The 20,259-nt window shown below is 35.4% G+C and overlaps 1 protein-coding gene across 2 annotated transcripts in view; it reads left to right on the forward strand.

Moving 5' to 3' along the window:
- Positions 1 to 9,936, forward strand: part of ripk1l (receptor (TNFRSF)-interacting serine-threonine kinase 1, like) — a 71,812-nt gene extending 61,876 nt beyond the window's left edge. For both annotated transcript variants that reach the window (XM_039753438.1, XM_039753437.1), the window contains 2 exons: positions 692 to 817; positions 6,250 to 9,936. In XM_039753438.1, coding sequence (XP_039609372.1) covers positions 692 to 817; positions 6,250 to 6,539 — 416 coding nt within the window. In that variant the 3' untranslated portion in view covers positions 6,540 to 9,936. The remainder of the gene's footprint in view (positions 1 to 691; positions 818 to 6,249) is intronic.
- The last annotated feature ends 10,323 nt before the right edge of the window (positions 9,937 to 20,259 follow it).

Genomic DNA, 20,259 nt, shown 5'->3' on the forward strand with positions numbered 1-20,259 from the left:
TAATGATTTAATATGACAAGGCTAATGTTATGTAATATACTTTAAATTAATAAGGAAGGGCTACAAGGTAATCTACTTATGACTAATAAATAAATGGTTATTTTTATTCAAACTAATCCAGCAGAACTTTAAAAAAATACACACTAAAGCATTAATTATCAACCTTTCTAACAACTCCCCCAAAAATTCAGTTTTCACACTGGTTTGGAGTCCTGAAACAGAGCAGCATTCTTGTATTAGCAGATCAATGTTAGCTTGTGCATGTCATTGATGTCCACACATTCAGAGCTGCTGTAGTTGTGAAGGTATTATGAGGATGAGGTGCTCATTTGCAAGTCATGCCAATAAAATTTCCAATGTATCTATTCAACACATAATAAAGTGGACTTAATTTTTTCACCACAATGGGGCCACATTTATTCACTTATAGTAATTGTACCCAATTTGTTTAGTTTCGTTTAAATTTACAATCTAAATACTAAAATACTAATTTCACTTGTATTTCGTCCAATTTAGTTTACTTGCTCTAAGGTACATTTTAATAAAACTATTTACCCTATACTCATTTTTATTGGGAAAAGAAGACTTCCACACTCCTGTAAAAATGAGGTTCACTATTTTTTTTTTATGAAAACAGAAACTGTTACCAGTCTGTGTTATTCCTTCCTTCACCCACCCTTTGTTCTTGCAGGTCTTTATATAAATAACGTCACTGGGATGCAGATTGGCCATAATAATTATATGAGTATTGGAAACCAGGCCTTCAGTTCTTTTGAGAATCTCCATGAAAATATAGAAGACATGATAAAAACCTATGGTAAGGACTTTGATAGGACTACTGTCATTTTGGGAATACTAACATAAAAATATTATTTGAAAAATACTATGAATACTTGTCACCATAACCCTGGTGACAAGTAGGTTTTTATTACACAGCTCTTTTGATACAATGAACTGTATTCTTTATGATTTGATTTGTGAGTTAGGGAGTTATGATTTGGTTTTTACTTTCTCGTATTAGTATAGAAAATTCAACCTCAAGATTTTGATGAATCTCCACATTTCATGCACTCCTGAACACATTTTGACCATTTTTGCAATTATCTGTCTGTCTGTCTCCGTGTGTGTGTGTGTATGTATGGAAACACAATAACTTGAGAATGCTTTGAGCTAGATAAATGAAATTTGGCATATGGGTGTTGTATCAAAATGTTAGTTTTCTCTCAACTTCTGTCAACTTATGTCAACTGGACGTTGTACTTTACCTGAACGCATTTTAAAGTTTTTCAAATAAACTGATACATAGTGTAAATAACAATTAATAAAAATCTTGTATGGTAGTTTTTCATGTGAAATTCCTTTATAAGAAGAGAAAAATAATTGAAATTTGATATCGTTGTTAGTTAAGAAACACATAGATATAGAATTTCGCCTTAATCAGAAAACTGGAAATGATACCATAACAAGTATCAGCTCTATTACATATGCAATACTACACTACCATTATATAAATAGAAATAAATAATTAAAATTTTGCATGATCACTACTTATCGTTAGATATAAATTTTGACCTTGATCAGGTGACTGGAAATGGTATTTAACTGACCACAAAAAACAATCAGGTTTGAAATTTCACTTTGATCAGATTATCCAGATTTTTTTATGATTGATGGATGGATGTGTGGTGCTTTAGAAAAGACTGGCAAATTGACACTCCTCAATGCCCTTAACAAAATAATTAACTATAGTTAGTATACGGAAGTATAATTCCGATAATTTGGTATGGATCATTGTGACACATCTGGTATAATAAAAGTTTATTGCCTCGTAGGATTGACGTTTTTAAATTTGTGTTTATCTTTTTTACCCAAAACTAGGGATTTTCTAGATTGACTGACAGCATTTCAATATGCTTTCTTGACAGTTGATTCTGTGATAGAGTTGAAGCAGGTTTATCTGTTAAACAGATTATCATATTTTCGACATTTAGAAACTTGTTGCTGTCTTTTCTTAAGGCAAATTGTGTTCCACAATTGTTTTGAGCTGTGGTTTTTTGAAATTTACTTTTTGCTTTTTTGGTTTTGTGCTTAAAATACAGAGCTGTTAGTGATTTAATATTGTTTGTGTAATTTTCTTCATTGTGCTGGCTTTAAATTTTTTTACAAAAGATTATTAATTCATTGGTGAAATTACACAACTTAGTGTTAGTAAGTATTTGTTTTCAATACTTATCACCTATGATTGGCTAAATAGGAGTACAGGTAAAATTCTGTTACAACAAATATCATTACAACGAAGTATGGTCTCGACAGTTTCCCCATATGACACGAGTCTATAGGAATCTCGTTACTACGAAATACATTCATCAGATACTTTCATAACAGCGAAGTGCTTAAAAGACCTTGAAATGCCTGAATGAATCATCTGCAGAGCAGTTAGTTCTGTGGCCGCAGCTCAGTTGTGCACAACGATCCCCAAACCGAAACATTGTATTTTTTTTCTTTCTTTGAACTTTCCTCGTACTGTTTTTTTTTTTTTCCTTTTTTGTTTCTTGCGGTTTTCAGTTATACCTTTTGCTTATTGCTCATCAACAATTGAAAAACATCCATTGGAATTTAGCTCATTGTCAACCTCCTATAGAAACTTTGGCAGACAGGAAAAAAATGATAACAGTTCATATTAGGAAAAAAAAACTCTACATTTTTGCAGCTCTCGATTGCGAAAAAAAGAAAAAAGACGTTGCCATTGAATTCAGAATTTTATCATTGACGCTGTCAACTTTTTTGAAAGACCAAGCAAAAACAAGAAGAAAAATCTCAGTTTGCAAACATATGTGAACTGCTGCATTTGAAGACATTGGAAAAAGCAGTTTTCATGTTGTTCTGTAATGCTTGTTCAAGAAACATTCCTAATAATGCGGCACTCATTCAAGAAAATGTGAGGTTTGTAAACTCTGTTGGGACCTCACCCAACTAGACAGAACGCCGAAGAGCATCCCGAAGTCCGATCTCCGTGTCTATGGAAGACTGTTTATCTGTTGCCAGGGCAGGAGCAGGCTTAAAACTATGCTGCGTCACTCCAGCAAAGCAAACAGAAAAGATCTTGATGGGTGGTGCAAGGTACATTGTTAAATGCAGGTAACAGGATTACTTGATCACTGATCTGGCCACAACCCTGCCTGACTGCTGTGTCTGTGTATAGCAGAGTGGCAGATCACGCTGCAATAAATAACTGTGCTGTTCCTGTTTCAAGCTTTATAAAGCTGGTTTTACTAAAGTACTGAGATTCAGCCTCGTGTTTTGGGGTGCAAGACAGGGACTTATAGCGCGACCTGATCTTTTATGATTTGCTTCTATGTCGCTTCACTGCAGAGCTATGAGCCTGTTTTTGCCCTGCCCTGACAACGGTCAAACAGTCTTCCATAGGCGCTGCAATCATGCTTCAGGACACACTTCAGCATGACATTCCCGTTGGATGGGGGATGTGGGGTGTATCTCAAAAGAGGTCAGAAACCTTACAATATGAAGAAGAAAAGGATGATTCGGCTCCTGATTGATAACTGTGCTGCCCACAATATGCTTCCACATTCAGATAATGTTTGCATTGAATTCCTTCCACCCAATTGCACAGCAGTGCTTCAGCCATTGGATTTGGGCATCATTCGCACCCTGAAAGTGTATTATCGCAAGGAGATGCTGAGAAAAATTCTCGTCAGCATAACTTGTAGGCAGGAGGAGATTAAAATTAACGCGAAAGAAGCTATTGAAATGACAGAATCTCATTACAACGAAATTTTCATTACAACAAAATATTTTTTAGGTCCCTGGGAGTTCATTGTAACGGAATTTTACCTGTACTTACATTTGATAAGTTTGTTTTTCGTTGTTACACGAAATTTGTTTTATTGGTAATTACGGTGGTGGTTTGAACTAATTTAATAAATTATATTATGATCAGTGAAATCATTGTTTTATAATTTTTCCATTAAGAGATCATTTTTAATAAAAGTATAGATATACTTCAATTTAAAAATTTTAAAATTAACATAACGTACATTTCTGATTTGCGCTATGTATTTACTTATTTGACCTTACATTTAATTCCACAGATTGTATTTCATATATGCTTTGATCTTTCATCAGTTTTGTACTGTTTGTGAATTAATTGGCATTTCTTCTCCTTTTCAGTATTTTTTGGATTGCCTGAACTTTTTTTATTACCTAAATTGAATTTTTTATTTGAAATTGAGAGTTAAAAAGCAAACAGCATCACAAAGGCAGAAGAAGTTAATTAGTTGCCTACATGTTTACGCTCTGATTTTTCTTATAAACAGAATGACAGAGTTAACTACGTTGCACTTATTATAATTTTTAATTGTTATTTAAATTATCAACAGTGCTAGAAATTACATGATACAAAAACAAAACACTGTAATTGGAAATGTATCTAATCAGGTAAAAGAACTATCAAATAAACTTGAAATTTGAATAGGTACATGTTTTGTTTCACAAGTTGACATATTCATACAATCTTTATATATAATACGCTACCGTGGCTGTTCATTTGTCTGTCCAGGATTTTAAATCACCTTTAGCTCGCAAACTGTTTGACCTATTGACCTGAAATTTGGTACACATATGCTACGTGACATCTACTATCCACTTTCGGGGTGATGATTGACCTCCAAGGTTATTCCTCTTTTTATTTTTATTTTTTTTTTATTATATAATCAACTCTTGGCAGCGGCCAGCAGGGCGGCTGTGCGGCGCATGCGTACAGGCGAAGTTCTCATCCCTACCACTTTCGCTGTCACTTCCCGTACCTCTTCATATCTTAAATCATTCTTGAGGCACATTGAAGACGAGTGCCAGCTTAAGTGAAAAATCAAGGAAAACGTACTAAATAATTGCAACACACACTGACTTAATCAGCTTTAACGCGAAAAGAATGCAGACGAAAGAAGAGAAGATGCTGGACACAAGGGTAGAGAAAAGAAGCGCATCAACCTCGGAGCAAACGAATGCTAAACTACAGAGAAAGAGTATGAAAACTATTATTGCTCAAGTCAAATGTGAGCCGTTACTGGTTATTATATAATCTCTGAGTATATGAGAAAGTTGAGTGGAGAATATTATTTAATACTTTTATCTGAATAGAAGCCATAGTTGGTAAGATCAAGGGGTGAGAGTTGAGTATGCTAAAAGCTGTTATTTTTACATGTTCTCTTTATCGTAGGTAATGTATTATTATTATTATTATTACTCTTTATTGTGGTGAATTAGCATCCAGTCATTCTTAAAGCTACAGTCTTTCACATTGCTACTCATCGCATGGCACCTTAAGATAAATGGGCGCAAAGTACAGCTTGAGATAGCATTTGATAGCCTCATATTGATTCCCACTACTATCTCAAACAACCTGTTTGCACAAGCATCATTAGGACAAAATCTGTTTAATCATGGCTAATAAACTCATGATGGTAGTATTACACACATAAGCAAAACTTACTTTGCTGAATCGCTTTGTCCTGAAACACACAGGTTCGGTTTCATATGGCTTCTGGTCCCTTTTATTTTTCATCTATAATGATGAAAGAGAAAGATGTACATATAGTGGTAGTGCTGCTGTCACACAGTAAGAAGATCGTGGGTTCACGGATCAGGTCCCCCCCAGCATGGAGTGTGCTTTGAGCAGTAAGAAAAGCACTATATAAATGTAAATAATCATTATTATTAAAAAGGAGCCACCCTTAATTGCATATTTTAAGTCAACAACATCAATGTGGATGCTCACTTCGTACTGCATTTTAATTGCCACCAGTGTCTGTGGCACCAAGACTATGGAATAGCCTGCCTAGTGGTCTGCGTGTAGTTGAGTCTGATTCTTTTAAAAAACAACTAAAAACATTTATTTTTAAACAAGCTTTTAATCAGTGCTGAATAGTTCCAGTTTATTTATTGTTTTTACTGGTTTTGTTTATGTTTTGTTTTAACTGTTGTATTTGCTGTTCAGCGCTCTGTGACCTTTTGTCTGTGAAGGGTGCTATATAAATAAACTACTACTACTACTACTACCTCTGTGCTATACCATTTTAGTTCTTGACAGAGATGTGGAACTGAAGGAGGTTTTATTTTGACTGTTATTACAGTCCAAATTACATTAAGATGGGGTAAATATATGTTCATGTACAACAAAATGATTATTCTGTTTATGCAAGCTTATATTTTCTTTTGTACTTTATTATTCAGAAAATTACCCAGTTATGGAGGCACACATGGAACTTGTTCGAAACAGCTTAGGGAAGAAATGGAAACACTGCGCTCGCAAGCTTGGTTTTGAGGAACCAGATATTGAAGAGATTGACCATGATTATGAGCGTGATGGGCTCAAAGAAAAGGTTTACCAAATGTTGGAAAAATGGAAAATGAGGGAGGGACAGCAAGGCACTACAGTTGGAAAGCTTTGTAGAGCCCTTCAAAGCTGCTCCAAAAGAGACCTTCCAATCAAATTACTGGAAATGTGCAAGGATGTTGCATAGCAAACAAAAAATATATCTATATTGATTTTGTTCAAGTAATTCTTTTACTGTTTTAGCTGCTTTCACATTAAGAGAAAATGGTGTTCATCCAGCAGATCTATAAAATATCCTTGGAGTAAGTCTGTTGTAGAATAAATCTGACTTAAAATTTTGAACACTGCAAAGACAATGTTAAAATTTGGGACTTCATTTATGTAATACATCTAATTGTACTGTATGGGGTTTTTTTTTTATATAAATTTTATTTTTCTATTGATATTGATGTATCCTTAATCATTACTGCTTCATCGCCTTTGAACATTTTTAAAGTCTATTTGTATTGTAAGTTACAGTCCACAGAAACATAATAGATTTTAATCATGTCTAAGCTTTGCCTATGTCCAGTGTACTGTAAATTCCTCAGCTAATGTTGCATAGATTTGTTTTTGTTTTTACGTGGATACACCATTCTGTGATTTGTTGCAGTATTTCCTTTAATGTGCAATACTATGTTGGGTAATATAGTAACATAAAAAATAATGATTTATATTGTCTGGTTCATTTTAAAAATAGTAAAAGTAACTGAAATACCCAGAATTATGAGACTTATTGAACTATTATGGGACATATCAGTGTGACCACAGAAAGCAGTACTCAGAAGTTTTAATTAAATAAGTAATTTTATAATATTGAATCATGTGCCTTCCAGAGTGTATATTTAGGTAATAATAACCAAAGATTCAGCGAAGTGTAGGGCCCTCTCCGAGCTCATTATAACAGGATGTTTCAAGTGATCTCTCCACAGGTGCAGGAAGTGTCTACTCACTAGTATCCCCAGGTTTATCCGACCCCAAGAATACACAATTTTAGGGAGCAGGATTATGAACTTACCTCCATACATCAGCTCTAAAAGTAGGACTTCCTGTATATGATCACTTTTAAACCACAATGCGATTATAATATGCTAGTACACATTTGCAGTATACCCAAGCCACTTTTTGAGTTATGAGATTCATCTTCCTTCCAGTTGTGTAGCTAGAATGTCAACATATGTCCGTCCTGGCCACTTCCTGATATTTAACTTTAGGAAGCACTTCTCCAGCTAAGAATCACTTTAGCCTCATGTTGTACTTTGGAGACTTTGCCATACATCAGAGCAGTAAGTGGGTAGAGGCATCACGTGCCTCAAGAAAGGATACTTTGAGACCTCTGAATGATGACCTAGAGAATGATTTCTGAAAGTAATATTTTCCATATAACTTTGTACTTTATATTGGGAAACATGCATGGGGCAATCATAGTGGATATTCCAGAGTGACATACTGTTTGTTTAAAGAGAATGACAGTTGCTGTACATCTTCCAATTAGATTGATTTGTTTGTTTTTGCTAAAAGCTTCAGCTGAAGGGTGCTAGAACTTCCGGCATTTGGAGTGAACCTTGATCTCAAACATTTGCTTAAACTTGTATTAGCCATAATTGGCTCATGTGCTCTGTCTTAATGCTCACTTATCCATGCCAGTTAAGTCTGTACAGACCAGATTGCTTTTGCATTGGTAAAAATCCACTTATGGATTGTTGAGAGTGACTGGTAAATATAGCATCTCATTTCAGAGCTAAGAGAAGCAGTGTGGCAGAAGAAGTAATCTTTCCTAAGATTTTGTATTTTCAGCTGCAGTTGAGCTACAGTTAGTTTGGTTCAGTTTGAGTTACATCATAAATGTGCTAAAGTGAATGTTCAGGAGAAAGAATTACTATTGTAAAATGGCATATTGGTAATATAAAAGGTAGTCTGCCATCGCATCAGTGCCAAAAAATTACAGTTAACATGTGTAGCAATGTGATGGTTTTGCCCCTGCTTATGTGTAAATTACTTGTAGATTTGGTTGAATCAGATCAAAATCCCAAGTCTGAAGTGAGAAGAGTGCCCCTCCAAGATTGCAGAGTATAAAACATTTTTTTTTTATTTTGCAGTAAACATTTGGTTGATCAGAAGCAATCGTCAGTCATTAAAAAAAGCAGGTACTGAAAGGAGTTGAAGGCTAAAAGCAGAAGGCATTGAGGCAGTACAGGATTATGCTTGTTTGGTGTTTTCTACCATACTGTATATATTGAAATTATTAATCATGAGGGTTTGCCATGCCATGCATTAGTCAACCCAATCAATCAAGAGCATTTTGAGCTTAGGTGATGCTGTGGCAGTTCGAAGTATTTTATGTTAAGTGCAGCAGTAGTATAAGGCACTCTTCTATATTTTTTTTTATGTTTCGTAACTCTGTTTATCATGGACAGTCTCCCTTGTGTGTGTCATCTCCTATTAGAAATACCATTCAGAGAATTAACATTAGGAATTAAACTGCCGAGCCTTCGGTACTATTTGTTAGACTTGCAACACAGCACTTTTTCCAGTGTATAGCCTTATGACAGGAATGGCATGGGTGATATTAGTCAAGGAATTACAGCAATATTGCAGTAGTCAGAAAGAAGAGGATGACAGAAGAGAAACTTGCCTCATTATTTATCCTCAAGTAGGTCTTTGGGATGGCTATTAATTTTTTAGTATTTTTGTCTGTTGTTATGTAGAAAATAGGAAATATATTAGTAAATCTTGTGTTTGTCACAAGAGTTGTGCCATCTAGGGTGGGACAGTACATAATTTTTACCTACTGTGTATCTCCGTTTATTTAACAATATAACTAAGCCTGAAGTGTACATTTTTACACAGTGTGGACCACTTTCCTAAGATTTATTCAGATTGTCCCCATTTTAGGTATTTTGATATTCCTGTACCTAATAAATTAGTTTTTCCCCTAATTCCAGCAAATATCCAATTTGATCTGTCTTTGGCATCTTGGGGCAATGATAAGAAATGAATTTACGATTGGTACAGTAATTTTTGGATTAAGATTGGCTCAGAGAGCTGGGGTGTAAAGCGAAATTGGGAACTTATTAAGGCAGCATAAGTTAATGTTGATATTTTTACTCATCTTGCAACTCACCAAAAACATGCTTAAAGAATGAAGTGTATCTGCTATGGTATAATATTTAAATATGAATGACACATTTTAAAGTTCAGGACTTTTTGGCATTTAAAGTCCTTTTAATTTGATGTGTAACCGATTGATATTTTTGGCGTTAATTCATTTGAGTTCTTCGTTTCTCTTAAAATTAAACTAATAGTGCAAAAATACTAATGGAAGTGCCATATTGTACTGATGTATGCAACCAAAGTATGTGATAAAATGTGACTGCCAGAGTACATTTGTGTTACTTTCCTTTAAATATTAAAAAAATGTTGTTTGATAACATCGATGTATATATTACTGTATGATTATATTTACACATCTGTTTTAATTCTTTATCAGAATGTAAATGCCAATGACTGTCTCTGATAATAAAAGCAATAATGCAGTGCTCTTATTACTTGTTTTAAGAGACAAAAAAAACTGAAAATGCAGTTTTATTTCAACATTAACATACTTTTAATATGATTCTAAAGAAAGCTAAAGGACATCATGCCACATTGTAACATTTTGTATTATGGTGTAGGAGAAAGGAATCATTTATAATGTTAATCTGGTATCATGTTAAAGTGGGCGGCATATCTATACTAATAAAAGGCAAAGCCCTCACTGACTGACTGACTCACTCACTATATCACTCATCACTAATTCTCCAACTTCCCGTGTAGTTAGAAGGCTGAAATTTGGCAGGCTCATTCCTTACAGCTTACTTACAAAAGTTAAGCAGGTTTTATTTCGAAATTCTACGTGTAATGGTCATAACTGGAACCTATTTTTCTCCATATACTGTAATGGACTTCAGCTCAGTGGCCGTGGGGGGGCGGAGTTGCGTGTGACATCATCACGCCTCCCACATAATCACGTGAAATGACTGTGAACGCAGTACGTAGAAAACAAAGAAGAGCTTCAAAGAGCGCTGAACAAAAAACGCCATTTCACAATTGAGAAGGCAGCAAAAGATTATGAAGCGAGTGATGTATACAAGCATATTCAGCTACTGCGGAAACAAAGCACGGTGTGAACCGTAAGTTTATAGACACACTCCCGCTGCCGTTTGTCATGCCTACGACGAATATGGTATTCGCGAGATACAAGTTTAATGAGAAGAAACGAGGTATAAACGAGACTTTGGATCACTTTGTAACGGAGTTAAAATTGCTGTAGCAAGAAACGTTTAAGTGCCGGGTCTTAGCTAACATTAAATAAAGCCGTTGACATCGTGAGATCGCACGAGCACAGCTGAGAAGCTTCGATGCATGTACTCCGAGCGGCTCACGTCAACTGACTTTGCAGGACTGGAAAAGATTAAATTAAGTTCATACACACGCTACCGCTAAATTATTTGCAGGCAATTTCCACAACTTAATACCGGGAATGCCTGTTGAACATCTTACATTCACGAGTACCGATTTGGGTGGTGAACACTTCAATGAATGAAACCTGTTATCTTTACAACGGTTGACAAACACGGAATATAAGTTGAACACAACACATCCTCCAAATACGAACCTGATTGAAAGAAATAATGATAATCAAATCCTTGATGACAGCAACACTCGTAACAGTGACAAAACAATTGCATTGACAATCATGTTACGTTATTTTTAAAATGTTTCCTTTTCTTAGCACAAGCACAGCTGAGAAGCTTCGATGCATGTACTCCGTGTTAAAAAAAATAACGCATTTAATCACACTTTGCATTCCAAGCAAAGGGGAACTTTTGTCAATGCATGATTTCCTGGTACATCGATTACATTGATGCACACATCAGAGCTAAAAAAATGTAAGAGTCGGAAGAAAGCACGTTGCTAGGACTGATCAGAGGCAAATTTCATTTCAAAAGACTACCCGACGGAAGCCTTGATAAAAGCGTAGTTTTGTGCAAACTGTGCAAAAATGAGTTTGCATACCACCGAGGCACTTCAACCTTACAGTACCATCTAAATGCAAAACATGTTACAGCAAGCACAGAAACTGTGTATGCTGTTAGTACTAGCAGTACGAGTTTGAGTACCAACAAAAGGTATCGGCAGCCCAAACCACATGAAATGACTGACTTCAGGACCAAAATTAGTAAGATAACTTCTGTCAAACTTAAAAATTCTCTCGCAAAATGGATTGCTTTGGACTGTAGACCACTAACAGTGGTGGAAGATAGGGGGTTAGAAAATGTGCTACAGTTAGCGTCAGAAGATCCAACTTTACAACTGCCGTGCCGAAAGACTATTTCAAGTAAAATTCAACAGCTTTATGACACTGAAAAGCAAGCAAAATTAGATACATTACAGAGAGCAAACTTTGTGGCTCTTACTGGGGATCATTGGATTTCCGTGACCGTTAGTAATTCTAATTACATCTAATTACAAAATGTTCAATGATCACACTGTTTTAGCCTAATGTACAAAATAATTTTGGCTAATGTTACTCAGAGTTTAAAGGTGAAGTTGGTCAAATTACCTTTTATGTTTCTGCCTTATTTTTTTAGAAGAAAAACTGCACTTTATGTTGACATTTTTGTTATTATTATTTAACGACAATACCATTCTGAAAATGTACTTAAAGTACTTAAAATACCACTTTATTTTTAAGTCTGCCCAATTTTAGCCAGGGATGATGTTTTTGTTTCTGTTTTGAATTGAAATGCAGTTTAAATGCATTTTTCTTTTTCAGAAATTAAAAGAGCTTGAGTTTACAATATTCATGTCCATGTCTATTATTTGATTCTGTCACCCACTAAAACCATTTTAAATTAAAAAAAACATTTGCGATTTGGGGTAAATTTTCTTGTGCAATTACATACGATTAATCAAGATTAATTAATTACACAGCCTCTAATTAATTAGATTAATTTTTTTAATCGAGTCCCACCCCTAATATATATATATAGATATGTATATGCATATATATGTATATATATATGTGTGTGTGTGTGTATATATGTGTATATGTGTATACATGTGTATATATATATATATATATATATATATATATATATCGTATATATATATATATATATGTATATATATATATATATATATATATATATATATATATATATATATAATGCATATATATGTATATATATATATATATATATATATATATATATATATATATATATATATATATATATATATATATATATATATGTATATATATATATATATATATATATATATATATATATATATATATATATATAGTATATATATATATATATATATGCGATATATATATATATATATATATATATATATATATATATATATATATATATATATATATATATATATATATATATATATATATATATATATGTATATATATATATATATATATATATATATATATATATATCTATACTAATAAAAGGCAAAGCCCTCACTCACTCACTGACTCATCACTAATTCTCCAACTTCCCGTGTAGGTAGAAGGCTGAAATTTGGCAGGCTCATTCCTTACAGCTTACTTACAAAAGTTGGGCAGGTTTCATTTCGAAATTCTACGCCTAATGGTCATAACTGGAAGGTATTTTTCCATTAACTGTAATGGAGTTGAGCTGAATGACGTGGGGGCGGAGTTTCGCGTGACATCATCACGCCTCCCACGTAATCACGTGAACTGACTGTCAACGCAGTGCGTAGAAACCAGGAAGACCTCCAAAAGCGCTAAGAAAACATGCATTATATAATTGAGAAGGCAGCTAAACAATAAGAAGCGAAGCGAGTGACATATACTACCATATTCATGAGTGCTGCTACCTCGAAAGAAAGCAAGGTGTAAACCTAAACTTTAAATTAAGTTCATAGACAGGCTACCGCTGGCGTTTCATGCCCACAGGTAATCGCGGATACAAGTTTAATGAGAGGACGAGGATATAAACGAGAGTTTTGATCACTTTGTAACTAAGTTAAAATTGTAGGTGAAGGGGTGTGCTTATGCAAATTCCAGAGACTGTGTTTGTGGGGATTGACAGTTAAAGGCGGGTGGGGAGTTACGCCATCATCTCCTCCCATTCATCTAATTTCGCTCTGAGCTGAGCTCAGCTAGCCGCTCTTCCTCAAGCAACTTCAGACTGCCACCAAATACTCACAGAAAAATCCACAAGTTAATACACACACTATCTCTAGAGTTTCTCCACACTGAATCCTCCAGGCACTACTTACAAAAGGTCACATTGACAATCGTGTTACGCTATTTTTAAAATCTTTCCTTTTCTTAGCACAAGCACAGCTGAGAAGCTTGATGCATGTGCTCCATAACGCTAAAAAATAATGCATTTAATCACACTTTGCATTACAAGCAAGGGAGCTTTTGTCAATGCATGATTTCCTGGTACACCATTACATTGATCAGCGCATCCCTATTCATTTTACCCTCGCACCACCTTAGTTTGAGAAGAAGTATGAAAAAATATGAGGTTAACACAGAAAAACAGATCACCAATTCAAGCTTTATGAATAATCGATTCGCCATCAATAATTGTTTTGGTAAAGCCATCCTCCTTCCATTTTATAATTTTTCCGCCATTAGCCATGATTAAATGAACGGTAAAAAAGTAAGAGCAAAGCGAGGGTTACTTATTTAGGCAGGCATATATATGACAGCAACACTCATGACAATGTCAATCATGTTACGTTATTATTAAAATGTTTCCTTTTCTTTTTCATTACTTCTTTAACACACTACTTCTCGCTGGGAAGGCTGGTATTTTGCTATATATATATATATATATATGAATGACCTCCAAAGAGCGCTGAGACTTTTGATATCATGAACGTGTCTGCAAAAACTGTGGTCTCCTGCCCTGCAAAAGTCGAGCAGCCAAGCTAAGGCGCTTCTGCCTTAGGTCAAAGTGAACACTTTTAATTTTTTTCATCCTCCCCTGCGCTATAGCCCAGACAAGTGCAAACACGGACCCCTTTTCTACACCACACGCAAAATAATATTAAGGCGATTCACACTTTCTTTTGCACGTATACGATTATGAGGTCCTCACCTCGGATTATGAAGACACGCATACGAGTGGAGGACTGACAGTGCCATCACAGCCAATTAATGGCGGGACGTCTCACCAGTCTACACAAGATCCACCGCGACTGTCCCCAAAAGGCGATCATAACGCCAGCGAACACATCTCTATACTATATAAAAGAAAAGGCAACTTTCCTTTCTTTACACCTTTTTTCCTTTTATCCCAAACCAAAGCCTTTCTCTCTAACACTGCAGAGGACACAAAACTAATTTTTCTTTAAATGCCGGTAAGGCACATTACCAGAGGCACAAATTTGAACGTTCACATAGAACATGTAATTTCTATACCACAGCCGTCGTGTAGCGCCTTTCAAAAGGGATCTACTACCGAGAGATGATCCATATACATTTTACCTGTTAGTTCTACTTACCTGTCGTGTTACAGTCTTTAAAATGTAGTTTACCCGCAACCACTCCAGTAGTGCTCAATGTAGCTTTACTTCTTAAAACGTTAATGTTTTACTGTTTAATAACTTATACACTATATTTTATTATTTTTCCCTTGCACTCAGTGACCAAAGCTATACACACACATATAGACACATACAAACATACACACAAGTATATGTATGTGTATATATATGTATGTATGTGTGTGTATATATATATATATATATATGTGTATATGTAGATATGAAGATATGTATGTGTATATATATGTATATATGTATGTATGTATGTATGTATGTATGTGTGTGTGTGTATATGACAGCAGCAATCCAAGCTGTGAGAAAACAGTAAAAAGGAGGCGTCGTGGTACATTTTCTGATTCAGCTACCGAAAACAACTTTGTGACGCTGCCGCCAAATACACAAAACAATTACTTTGACAATCATGTTACATTATTTTTAAAATGTTTCCTTTTCTTTTCATAACTTCTTTAACACATGACATCGCTAGCCTGGTATTTTTATATATATATATATGTCACAGCGACACTCATAACAGTGACAAAACAATTACATTAACAATCATGTTACGTTATTTTTAAAATTTTTCCTTTTCTTTTTCGTTCCTTCTTTAACACACTACTTCTCCTCTTGCCGCTGGTATTCTATATATATATATATATATATATATATATATATATATATGTATATATATATATATATATATATATGCGATATATATATATATATATATATATATATATATATATATATATATATATATATATATATATGTATATATGTATATATATATATATATATATATATAAATATGTATATATATATATATATATATATATATATATATATATATATATGTATATATATATATGTATAAATATGTATATATATATATGCGTATATATATGCATATATATATGCGTATATATATGTATATATGTATATATATATGCGTATATATATGTATATATATATATGTGTGTATATATATGTGTATATATATACAGTGGTGTGAAAAACTATTTGCCCCCTTCCTGATTTCTTATTCTTTTGCATGTTTGTCACACAAAATGTTTCTGATCATCAAACACATTTAACCATTAGTCAAATATAACACAAGTAAACACAAAATGCAGTTTTAAATGATGGTTTTTATTATTTAGGAAGAAAAAAAATCCAAACCTACATGGCCCTGTGTGAAAAGTAATTGCCCCCTTGTTCAAAAATAACCTAACTGTGGTGTATCACACCTGAGTTCAATTTCCGTAGCCACCCCCAGGCCTGATTACTGCCACACCTGTTTCAATCAAGAAATCACTAATAGGAGCTGCCTGACACAGAGAAGTAGACCAAAAGCACCTCAAAAGCTAGACATCATGCCAAGATCCAAAGAAATTCAGGAACAAATGAGAACAGAAGTAATTGAGATCTATCAGTCTGGTAAAGGTTACAAAGCCATTTCTAAAGCTTTGGAACTCCAGCGAACCACAGTGAGAGCCATTATCCACAAATGGCAAAAACATGGAACAGTGGTGAACCTTCCCAGGAGTGGCCGGCCGACCAAAATTACCCCAAGAGCACAGAGACGACTCATCCGAGAGGTCACAAAAGACCCCAGGACAAGGTCTAATGAACTGCAGGCCTCACTTGCCTCAATTAAGGTCAGTGTTCACGACTCCACCATAAGAAAGAGACTGGGCAAAAACAGCCTGCATGGCAGATTTCCAAGACGCCAAACCACTGTTAAGCAAAAAGAACATTAGGGCTCGTCTCAATTTTGTTAAGAAACATCTCAATGATTGCCAAGACATTTGGGAAAATACCTTGTGGACTGATGAGACAAAAGTTGAACTTTTTGGAAGGTAAATGTCCTGTTACATCTGGCGTAAAAGGAACACAGCATTTCTGAAAAAGAACATCATACCAACAGTAAAATATGGTGGTGGTAGTGTGATGGTCTGGGGTTGTTTTGCTGCTTCAGGACCTGGAAGGCTTGCTGTGATAGATGGAACCATGAATTCTACTGTCTACCAAAAAATCCTAAAGGAGAATGTCCGCCATCTGTTCGTCAACTCAAGCTGAAGCGATCTTGGGTGCTGCAACAGGACAATGACCCAAAACACACCAGCAAATCCACCTCTGAATGGCTGAAGAAAAACAAAATGAACACTTTGGAGTGGCCTAGTCAAAGTCCTGACCTGAATCCAATTGAGATGCTATGGCATGACCTTAAAAAGGCGGTTCATGATAGAAAACCCTCAAATAAAGCTGAATTACAACAATTCTGCAAAGATGAGTGGGCCAAAATTCCTCCAGAGCGCTGTAAAAGACTCATTGCAAGTTATCGCAAACGCTTGATTGCAGTTATTGCTGCTAAGGGTGGCCCAACCAGTTATTAGGTTCAGGGGCAATTACTTTTTCACACAGGGCCTTGTAGGTTTGGATTTTTTTCCTCCCTAAATAATAAAAACCATCATTTAAAAACTACATTTTGTATTTACTTGTGTTATATTTGACTAATGGTTAAATGTGTTTGATGATCAGAAACATTTTGTGTGACAAACATGCAAAAGAATAAGAAATCAGAAAGGGGGCAAATAGTTTTTCACACCCCTGTATATGTGTATATATGTGTATATGTATATATATGTATATATATATATGTATATATGTATATATGTATATATATGTATATATGTATATATATATATCTATACTAATAAAAGGCAAAGCCCTCACTCACTCACTCACTCACTCACTCACTCACTGACTCATCACTAATTCTCCAACTTCCCGTGTGGGTGGAAGGCTGAAATTTGGCAGGTTCATTCCTTACAGCTTCCTTACAAAAGTTGGGCAGGTTTTATATCGAAATTCTACGCGTAATGGTCATAACTGGAAGCAGTTTTTCCATTTACTGTAATGGAGATGAGCTTCAACGCCGTGGGCGGAGTTTCGTGTGACATCATCACGCCTCCCACGTAATCACGCAGTACATAGAAAACCAGGAAGACCTCAAAAAGCGCTGAAGAAAACATGCATTATATAATTGAGAAGGCAGCGAAACAATAAGAAGCGGCGAAAGTGACATATACAACCATATTCATGAGTTCTGCTACTTGAAACAAAGCACGATGTAAACCTACACTTTAAATTAAGTTCATAGACAGGCTGACGCTGGCGTTTGTAATTTAGTGCCTGCCCATATAAGGCCGTCCGTCAGCGGCAATCCAATAGCAAACTCCCACTAAATATTCACGGGTGAAGGACTGTGCTTATGGAGAGGAAGATGAGATGGTCAGGGTGGTGTTTGACACAAACTCAGCGAAACTGAGAGAAAGTTTTAAGTGCCAGGACTAAGGTAACATTAAATACAGCCATGGACATAGCACGAGATGGCACCAGCACAGCTGGGAACCTTCGATGCATGTACACCGAGGGCTCACGTGAACTGGCGCGTGCACAGATAAAAGCAACAGTTCCAAAGAGCTGAACAAAACCAATTACACAATTGAAAAGGCAGCAAAAATATGAAGCGCCTGATACATACAAGCATATTCATAAATCCAGCTACTGCGAAACAAAGCACACGTTGGAAAAAGTCAATGTCCCGCTAAAGGAAGACAGTGTAAAAAAAACCGTGCATGCAGTGTGTCAGGTCTCAGATAAAGAAGAAGACGAGCTGTTTATTGATGCAGTAAGAAACGAATCGATGAATGAAACCTGTCATCTTTACAACGATTGACAAACACGGAATGTAACTTGAACACAACACATCCTACAAATACGAACCTGATTGAAAGAAATAATGATAATCAAATCCTTGATGACAGCAACACTCAGTAACACTCACAAAACAAATACTGTATATTGACAGTCATGTTACGTTATTTTTAAAATGTTCCCTTTTCTTTTTCTAGCTTTTTAACACACTACTTCTCCGCTGCGATACGCGGTATATATATATATGTATATATATATCCCGATCTACATACTCGAATAATGGATACTTTATTCGCCATCAATGATTGTTTTGGTAAAGCCATACTCAGTGTATTCATTAGATGAACGGTAAAAAGTAAGAGCGAGGGAGGATGGCTTATTGAGGCATGCAGGCTGTAGTGCGTCAACTCTATCTGAATTGCGCGATCACATTTGAAAAAATATATCTTTTCAAGTTCTATTTAGTCCATATGTGTCAAACTCAAGGGCGCGGCCACATCCGCCCGTGTAATTATATCCGCCCGCGAGATCATTTTATATACTGTATTATTGTTATTAATGGCCGGGTATATGAAGCGCTGGTAACACAATAAACTACAGATCCCATAATGCAGCGCTTCAGCTGCCTTGCCGAACACTTACGCGTTAATCAAGTCTAGCTTATGATGCTGCAAGTTATTGCAAGCTAGCTCACACGATGCTGAAGAGAAAAGTTGATTCTGAAAATAGAGCCTTTAAAACCGATGGGAGGCTGAGTATATGTTTACTGAACCCGTGTGTCTCATTTGTGGAGCTAATGTGGCTGTAATTACAGAATTTAATCTAAGACGGCACTATGAGACAAAACATCAGGGTAACCTGAATGAATGCAATGCAGAAGATACAGAAAGCAGAAGAATTAAATAAGAATCTGACACTTCAGCGGACGTTTTACCCGTGCACAATCACAAAGTGATTTCAAGTGAAGCTGCTTTTATGGGAGACACAAATGCACCAGTGCACTTGCCCCACTTTCCCTGTTGCCAAGTAATGTTAAACCAAGTCGTCACTACGGTGTTCCCAAATCGCACTTTGCTGATAAACTGAGCGCACTGAGTTTGCACGGCGCTTTGGTGACTTTGAAGAACAAAAAAAGTCCGTCTACATGCGGCTCGAACCTTGTGCATGTTTGGTAGCACATATCTGTGTGAGAAGCTCTTCTCAGTGATAAAGACTAACAAAACAGCACACAGGAGTCGCCTCACTGATGAGCACCTGCAATCCATCCTGAGAATCTCCACAACACAGAACCTCACACCAAACAGAAACGAACCTGTGCCAAAAAGATGCCAGGCGTCCAGCTCTAAAATGACATATGAGCAAAGACAACTGAATGATTTGATTTGTTATTGCTGAAAGGAACACATTTTATTTATATTTCCAGGTTTTGTTATGCAGCATGTTCATATTTGAATTTGTATAATTTTGACAGGATATATTTTTATGGAGAGCAAAATCTTTTGGGATATTTAAAATCTAAGTTTATTTTTATATAAAATTACATAAGAGTAAAG

The sequence above is a fragment of the Polypterus senegalus genome, chromosome 5, assembly GCF_016835505.1.
Source record: "Polypterus senegalus isolate Bchr_013 chromosome 5, ASM1683550v1, whole genome shotgun sequence".
Classification (NCBI taxonomy): domain Eukaryota; kingdom Metazoa; phylum Chordata; class Cladistia; order Polypteriformes; family Polypteridae; genus Polypterus; species Polypterus senegalus.